The following is a 9,031-nucleotide window of genomic DNA, read 5'->3' on the forward strand; positions in this document are numbered from 1 at the left end:
GCATCTGTCTTCCTTTCATGCCAATACCAAAGATAATACAGGATTAAGATCATGAAAATCACATGAGTCAGGAAGAAAAGAACTATGAAAGACAGATGAAGAGATATACTGCATTTGTTGATACAATATAAAAAGAAGAGATTTCTATTAAATTGGGAGGATGTATAATTTTTTTTTAAAAATCAAGTCAATTGGAATTCAAAGAGCACAGAAAGGTATTGTTACAAACACTCTTACAATCTCACATGTGTTGCCCAACCTTGGTTATCATGGCTGTGGCTTCCTTTGGTACATGTACTTCTTTCCTCCCCAACTATCTGGTCTGAAAATCACAGCTTGTCCATCTAAATGCAACCCCCAATAATAGATTGTTGTTGTTGTTTCCCTCCAAACCACAATTGGAAACTCCCTTGAAAGGAGGAGGAGGGAGCACCATCCCAGCTTTGCTACAAGGGAATGAGTTTTTCAAGTGATGACCCAACCAGCAGCAGAGTATGAAAGGTTAGAATTGGCTTGGCTGTAAATTAAATACTGAGCACTGCTACAACCACCTCCATGGACAAATAACTATTAGGAACAGTTCAGCAAATATCATTTTTCAACTAATTATTTCAGAAAATGGAGTCTAATGTATTTATATAATGATGGAACTTTCTTGAAAACTAGAAAACTGAGGGCTCAAATTTCAGGTGCCTGTAGAGGTTCCAGCTAACTGCAGTACTTGCCTGACCGGGGGGGGGGGGGGGGGGAGCTAGTGAGGGTTTCCCCATTACAATGCTAGAGCTTTGGGAGAACCCGCGTAAAGCTGCCTTGAACAAAATCAGGCCACCAGTCGGTCAAGGCCACTGCTGTCTATTCAGGCAGGCAGGCAGGCAGCAGCTCTCCAGAGTCTCAGGCTAAGGTAAGTCCAATCACCTACACTACCTGGTCTTCTTTAAAAACATATATAATGGAGACTGAGCCTGGGATCTTCGGCATGACAAACAAATGCTCTGCCACTGAGCCACCACGGCCCCTCCTCTTTACTCTTAATACAATTAATCTTTATTGAAAAGTATCATACAGAAAAATCAAAATGCTACATACCCCAAAATTTGAAGTCTGCAATATAAGCTTTACTTCCCATCTAGAAAAGTTGATAATAAATGCTGAGTGGAGTTAATGAACCACAAGAACTGCAGTTACCTCCATTATTAAGTCACTGTGTACACTCATAGTATTAACCTAAACAGTGAGCTACAAGTATTGTCGAAGGCTCCATTATATATGATCCTCTGAAGATGCCAGCCACAGATGCAGGCGAAACGTCAGGAGAGAATGCTGCTAGAACACGGCCATACAGCCCGGAAACCACACAGCACCCAAGTGAGCTACAAGGTTTGCTTTTACCTACAAGACCACAAAGAGTGCTCATCAATGGCTCATCTTCATCCTGGAGAGAAGTGAGCAGTGGGTGCCACAGGGTTCTGTCCTGGGCCCAGGGCTATTCAATATTTTTATGAACTACTTGGATGATGGAATAGAGGGCGTATGTGACGGACTGCTGATTAACGGTTAATTTTAAAGTGTAGTTCTGTCAGAGAAAAGGAATTTAAAAAGTTAGCTCAGAGCTCCACTTGATTGGCTACTGCAGCTGTATAAGGTCAGTGGGTGGGTGTTCCAGAGGAGAGAAAGGAAGAAGAGGGCGAAGAGGAGAAGCGCTCAGAATGGAGAGAAGGGGGAGAGCTCTGGTTCTCAAGAGGCTGGATAGCCGGTTTTTGGTGGAGGACCAGGAAGGCCAGGCTGAATATGAAACCTGGGCCAAGGTCCCAGGAAAACATCACCACAAGGGCAATACTTAAATCACACAGGGGGCTTGTTTGTAGGTCTCTGTGGAGAAAGCACCTAGATACGAAACAGTGGGGTCTCGGGGGGGGGGGGGTTGCAGAGTCAGGAGTGGGTTTCCAGGTGGAATACCCCAGAGCCTGCTCTGGGAAGCCCAGTGGGCCTCTCTTTTGGTGAAAGGAGTTGGATGTTTAAGTATTTGTCAAGTTGTATGAAGGAAAGATTTTCCCTGAGAAGGAAGTTTAGCAAGATTGTTAAAACTAAGCCAGAGAACTGTTTGGAAACTATAATAGGATATCTGAAACAACTGAAGTGCTTAGTAAAATATTCCTGCCAGAGAAAAGGAAAAGATTATTTTTTTCTGTAACTTATTTTCTAGTAATTCTATAAATAAACATTTCATCTTTGTTTCCTGTTAATAAGCCTAAGAGTCATTCAAGGGTGCCCCAATCCAGCCTGGTAAGAGCAGTCAGTTTTGGAGAGGAAAGTGAAAATCCCCTCACAGAGCTGTCAGTATATTCAGGGGGTGGCAGTTAGAGTAAGGCTGACAGGATCGCCTGAGGATCCTTAGGTGTGTGCCCGCTCGGTCAGCATGTTGATCAAATTTGCAGATGATGCCAAATTAGGAGGGGTAATTAATACCCTGGGGGACAGGGCAGGATTCAAAATGATCTGGAAAGATTAGAGAGCTGAGCCAAAACAAACAAAATGAATTTCAACAGAGATAAATGTAAGATTCTACACTTAGGCAGAAAAAATGAAATGCACAGATATAGGATGGGTGACACCTGCCTTGATAAGCTGGAACAATCCAGAGGAGGGCAACAAAAAAACGTAAAAGGTCTGGAATCCATGCCTTATGAAGAGAGGCTCAGGGAGCTGGGGATGTTTAGTCTGAAGAAGCGAAGTTTAAGCGACATGATAGCTATGTTTAAATATTTTAAGGGATGTCGTTTCGAAAAAAGAGCAAGCTTGTTTTCTGCTACTCCAGAGAGTAGAACATTGATTCAAGGTGCAGGAAAAGAGATTCCACCTGAATATTAGGAAGAACTTTCTGACTGTCAGGGCTGTTCAACAGTGGAACGCGCTACCTCGGAGTAGTGGTTCTCCTTCTTTGGAGGTTTTTAAACAGAGGCTGGATGCATATATGTTGGGAGAGCTTTGATTGTGTGTTCCTGCATGGCAGGGGGTTGGACTTGATGGCTGTTGTGGTCTCCTCCAATTCTATGATTCTAAGAGCAATCCCAACCTGACTCAAGCTACATGCAGAAAACGCAGAATTATTGATGGTAGCTGAGTCACTTGATCAGGAAGTAGAACAACAAGCTGCTCTGGATGGAGGTGAACATTGCCAGATATCCCCTAAGTGTAGGCCTCCATTAGCTGCTGGTAAGTCCCAGATGGTAAGGCCAGCTGATCAGCCCTGAGTAGAGGGGCCCTCAGACTGGTGGAGGTCTGGGAACCCATTGTAAAGCAGCAGGTCAACAGCTGGGGAGCTTCTAGATCTGGCTTTGCTGCCTAAGTCACAGACTGTGGATAGACTGCCACTTAATCGAGAGTAGTCACATCTGCTGCACCCCAAAGCTCTGCCTTCATTATTCCTCCCTCAATAATCTCTCTAGATCAGGGGTCCCCAAACTTTTAAAACAGGGGGGCAGTTCACGCATGGCCAGAGCCCAGCCGGGGGCAGGACCAAGTGCCGCCCACGGGGGGGGGGCACCATCCATCCGCCCTCGACCCGCCCCTGGCCGAGCCCCCCACCCCCACAGTCCCCTTCCAATCCGGCCCTGAAGCTCCGCAGCCTTTCTCTCCCCCCCCCTTTGCCTCATTGGTACAGTCCCCTCCGGCCGCTTGGAATGAGCAGCGAGTCGCCCGCGCTTGAGGCTGTTTGTAAACCTGGGGAAAAGGAGATAGAGAAGGGGGAGATCCGCTTCTGCCCAGCGGGCCGGATAAATGTCTTCCGGGGGCCTGATTTGGCCCCCGGGCCATAGTTTGGGGACCCCTGCTCTAGATTAAACTACTGCAGTATGGTGTGCATTTAGAGCTGGAGGGCCCACAGGTCCTTCGCATTATCTGGCAAACATCAATACTTACATAAACCAAGTAAAATCTGAATGAGGAAGAGATGTCACCTCAGAACACTGGGCCCCCTGTATTCAGCTGAAGCCAAATTTTTAAGATTGGGGCTCCTTCACTCACTTTGTCCCAAGAACGTTTTCTAGGCCTGGCTTTCCCCAAGTCTTATATTTGCCCGCAAACACAGTTGCTACCGTTTCTTCTTGTTCTTCAGTAGATAGGAACGAAGTCTTCTGGCTTTACCAACACAAAAAGTGCTGCTTATCTCATAACTACCAGGACAACCATGGGTAGGAACCCCATCACAATGCAGAATTACTCTTGAAGACAGCCTGGACACTGAGACTAGCCCAGAATGCAGATTCCAAAACAGAATTAAAATCCACTGTTTTATGTCATTCCTTTAAACAGGTTATCACCAGGCCTTGCCTCTCCAATGTAACTAATTTGGAATGTAGGAGAGCGTTTATATTATTTCGGCATACAATGTGCATGTACTTGTCTGCACAGGAATATAGAGAGGACCTAACATTTTTGATTTTTAAAATAGTACTATATGTAATCAATCTGCCAAGAATTGTTACTACCTTATTGTTAGAATTTACAGACTTTCAAAGAGCTGACAATTGTATGAACATTATTTTGGATAGGAGCAATGAGCTATTTTATAAAGTTGCTAAAACTTGGTTGAACTAATAAACTAGTTTTATTGTGACAGAGGTTATTTAATTGTCAACAGAATATTATTATGAAAAAATTTAGCTTAAGTTTAGTTTGTTAAACGTTGTAAATTTTATACAGATCAATGTCTGTAATAATTATTACTGAATGCAGTTTCCAACTTTAGATTTTGTTGGTCAATGGGACAGCACATCAACTCTTAAACAACAAAAATTAGCTTAGTTAGATTACTAGTTGGTTTGGGGGTACAGCTCAAGAATCTGCTTTTTATCTTGACAACGCTACACCCCCCCCCCCCCGCCTATTGTATACTCAACCAAACTCTGCTTCCAGGTGCCTCAAGGACTTTGAAGCAGGCCCTCCTGCCCATGGAATGGCCACAAGAGCTGAGGATCATCATGCCTGAGCTATTAACTTTGGGAATCTGCTGATGTCTTTCTGCTTTTTCAGGAGTGAACTCACTGTGGTAGAATGTTAAGCCTTGTTTCAACAGATGTTAACTCATTTGTTTCTATTGAACTGTTGTGTCATCTTCTTACCTTTTTTCTTACTGCCATTTTGAATAGAACTTCCTGCTGCAAACTGATATAAGCGTATAAAAGTTAAATAAAATACTACATTTAAATATAGCAATACAGAATGGCGGTCTCCTTAGCACAAGCATATAGATACACACACACAAGATCTGTGGTTGCGTTGCTATGAATGAAATATTGCAAACAAAAAACTCCACACAAATGAAATGCAGAAAGAATATCTGAAATGTAAAGTGACATTTAACCCTGTTAATCTGTCTGCTTCAATAAACAAGTCAGTTCAGACTGACAGTTTCAAGAACACATGAAAGACAGCTTAAAAATGCACTGCCCCCACAATCTTACACCAATCTTACACCTTTAAGGCCTTACGCGGCCTGGGACCCTCGTACCTTCGGGACCGCATTACCCCATATGTCCCGGGTCGACCTCTGCGTTCAGCAGAAGCCAATTTACTGGAGATCCCTGGCCCCTCAATGACGTGGCTGGCCTCCACTTGGGCCAGGGCCTTTATGGCCTGGTGGAACACTCTACCACCAGCTGTCAGGGCCCTGCAGGACCTTGGAGAGTTCCGCAGGGCTTGTAAGACCGAGTTGTTCCACCGGGCCTTTGGAGAGACCAGCCGCTGAGGGTGCCCTGCCCCCCCTGCTCTACTGGGGTCCCTAACATCATCAGGTCCCATTATTCTTTTCTGGGAGGGTTGTATACGGGTTTCGTGGGACATTGTTTTAGAACGTAATTGTTTTAAATTGTATGTATGTTTTTATATATGATATTATATTGTCCACCGCCCTGAGTCCTTCGGGGATAGGGCGGTATATTAAATCAAATAAATAAATAAATAAATAAATAAATAAATAATAATAATAATATTGATAAACTAGTTTATAAAAACTTCCTTTAGCACAAACAAGTTACCTTGATTCAAATCACCAGCAGAAGTAACTACCATGACTCACAAACATTTGTTCAAATAAAAATTATGCAGCTGTCTATATTCACTACCTCATTTTCTGCAATTTTAAACTGATGAAGCGTAAGATAGCCTTATGAATAAAAAATAAAAATACATTCATTTAAAAATTATGTGATTTAATGTAATTTCTAAAAAACTGCAAATTTCTCTGGAATCTTAATTTATGTTAAATTATTCTGCGTTGCTTAGCAATATCACTCAAGAACGTCTAAGACCCAAAATTCAGTTACCACCATCTGAACACATTCCTTTAGATCCAACCACTGAAAACCTCACATGGCAAACAGACCAGCAGATTTTCTCTTCCGCCCTTTCTGCTGACGACCCGCGCCCGCCCTGCTTCCAGGAACATGCCCTCCGGTAAACGCAGAGGCCGCACATCAGCCGGCATCTTCATTTCCCGAAGCCGGCTCACTTATATAACCGACTGCAGAAACGCCCCCGCCGCCCCCCGCCCGGAAGAGGCGCTGGAGGTGGCATCTCCTGGGGTTCCCGCACCGCGGCCGCTCAAGACGCCCCTTCAAGCCCCTCCTCCCTGGAAATGCGGTCAAGCCCGGGACGGGGCTCCCCTCGCAAAAGAATCTGGCAAGAGGCCTCCGAGAATCCATTCGTCTCCCTCCCCCCTTCTTCCCCCTTCCGGTGTTTCACCGGCAAACCGCCCCCCAACACCCCCCACGCAGCTCACAGGAGGCGGCGCAAACCTCTTCCGTTCTGATGTCAAAGCAGAGAAGAATGGGGCCGAGCCCCCCCCCCGCGCCTATCAGCCCGCCCAGCCCCCAGATGCTCTGCCCCTCCCTCCGGCCATCCGTCGCCTCAAGCCCCTCTCCCGGGGGTGGGGGGAGGGGGAGCGCCCGAGGGAGACCCCCCAGACCCCCTTCCGCGGCGGCTTGGCCCCGGCACCTGGAGCCTGGCGCGAGGCATCGCCGCTCCTCGCCCAGCCCCAGAGGAGAAGCAGCAGCAGCCCCCCCCCCAGAAGCCGCGGCCAAGCGCCCCCACCGCCCCCGACCCAGCCTCTCGGTAACGCCCCCCCGCCTGCGTCCGGTGGGGCTCCACTAACCGCTGGCGGGGGAGGGGGCGGAGGCCTGGGGGGGGAGAGGGGGGAGGGAGGAATGGGCGCGCCTGAGGAAAAGCGGGGGGGGGGGGCGCATGGAGGCCGAGGCGCCTTCTGTTGGTGGCCCGGCGGAGGGGCAGAGGCGACGGCCGCGCGCCTCCTCCCCAGCCCCCTCCCTCTGGCCTCGGGCAGGTGCGCCACGACGGGCGCGCGCCCCCGGAGCCCTTGACTAAGGAGAGCAGCCCCCCCCCCGCTCCCGCGCCGCCCGAGGGGGCCCTGCCCCCCCCCCGTGGCGCCCCGGCTGCTGCCCCCCATCACAGCGCGCGCGTCCGGGCCTCGACGGAAGAGGGCGGCGGGGGGGAGGCGTTCTGGGGCTTTCTTCCCTGCCGGGGGGCCAAGACCCGACCTCCACGCTCGGCTAACCGGCCCGCAGCGCCATCAGTGCCCCCCCGCCCGCCCAAATGTCGCCTCGGCCGAAGCCGACCCCCCCCCCCCCGTCGGTCCCTGCGAGCCCAGGCCGATCGGGCGACGATGGAGAGCTGGACTCACCCGAGGGCGGCGGCGGCGGCGGCGGCGCTCGGGCGGGCGCCTTCCCCAGCATGGACCGGGCGGCCCTGGCAGATCTCCCCGGCGGGCGGCTTCCGCGCTCCCCTGCTCCCCGCCGCGGATCCTGGGCGCAAGGTCCTGACCTTGGCCGCTCACAGCATCCTCGGGGCCGCCGCAGCCGCCTCCCTGCTTCCTCCCCGGCGCGGCTCCGGCCGCCTCCTGCTGCTGCTGCTGCTGCCCGGCCGCTCTCCGCGGTGCCCCCTCCGCCTGCCGCCGCCGGAGAAGGAGCAACCCAGACTGCTGCTGCTGCTGCTGCTGCTGCTGGCGGCGGCTCCGTCCGTCCGTCCTTCCTTCCTTCCGCCCGCGCGGCGCTGCCTCCTCCTGCCCCCTCCGCCGCTGCCGCCGCCGCAGGAGCGCGCGCGCCTGGCGCTGGTGCGGCTCCGCTCTCGCTTCGGCCCTCCCCTCAGCCCGCCGCCTCCGTGGCTGCCACCTGCGCTGCGCCGAGGAGACCAGAGGAGAGGAGAGGAGAGGGGAAGGCGGCGGCGGCGGCGGGGGCGCGCGCAGGGTCTTGGCGGCGGCGGCGGCGGCGGCGGCAGGGAAGCGCCCTCGGGCTAGAACGGGGGGGGGGGGGCACCGTGGCGGCCCGTCGCCAACGTCCTTCAGGCCCCGGCAGGGCTCAGGGTGGTGGGTCACCTCGCCTCTCCGGGCTGCCCCTTCGGGCCAGGCGGAGGGGGGGCTTGACCTAGCCAGGCGGCCGGCCGGGCTCGGGGTCACACGGCAGAGGGGGGCGAAAAGTGCCCGTTTCTTGGCGGAGGGCGGGAGCGACCTGCCTCCCCTTCGGTGGCCTCCTCCGCCTTACGCGGGGGGGGGGGCGGGGTCGAGCGCGCCCCTGCAGCAGGTGCCCCTTTGGCCCTCCGGAGAGAGGCCAGGCACACCGAGAGGGGAGGGTGGGCGCAGACTCAGCTCGGCCTCTGTTCTTCAACTGCCAGCAACAAAACTGAATTGGGTTTTCTCTTGTTGGGTAAGAACCACAAAAAGATGCCCAAAATGGTGGCTGGATTTTTTGCAGTGGTGGGTAAACACAGGAACAGCTGGGAGGTCCTTGTTACTGTGAAAGTGAAGATTTTTTTTTGAAAAGTACTTTGCTAACCTTTTGGTACACTTTCAAAAAATTGTCAAAGTGTTAATCAGCACAGTAGAAATAAATTTGTTTAGCTTGTTACAGGTCTTGCTCAGCTCAGGCAGGTATTTTTTGCCAAACATCTTTTGCACCCACATTTTGCTGATATGTTGTTTTAAACTTGTTTAACTGTTCTGTTCTGGGTAATGACCATAACAATA

General features: G+C 51.0%; 1 protein-coding gene across 7 annotated transcripts in view; it reads right to left on the reverse strand.

Annotated features, from left to right (window-relative positions):
• Positions 1-8,001, reverse strand: part of CTNND2 (catenin delta 2) — a 655,193-nt gene extending 647,192 nt beyond the window's left edge. Inside the window, exon 1 of one of the 7 annotated variants that reach the window (XM_048507354.1) lies at positions 7,694-8,001. In XM_048507354.1, coding sequence (XP_048363311.1) covers positions 7,694-7,745 — 52 coding nt within the window. In that variant the 5' untranslated portion in view covers positions 7,746-8,001. The remainder of the gene's footprint in view (positions 1-7,693) is intronic. The other 6 variants (XM_048507355.1, XM_048507356.1, XM_048507357.1 and 3 more) reach the window with 6 other exon arrangements.
• Between the last annotated feature and the right edge of the window lie 1,030 nt (positions 8,002-9,031).

The sequence above is a fragment of the Sphaerodactylus townsendi genome, linkage group LG09, assembly GCF_021028975.2.
Source record: "Sphaerodactylus townsendi isolate TG3544 linkage group LG09, MPM_Stown_v2.3, whole genome shotgun sequence".
NCBI lineage: Eukaryota > Metazoa > Chordata > Lepidosauria > Squamata > Sphaerodactylidae > Sphaerodactylus > Sphaerodactylus townsendi.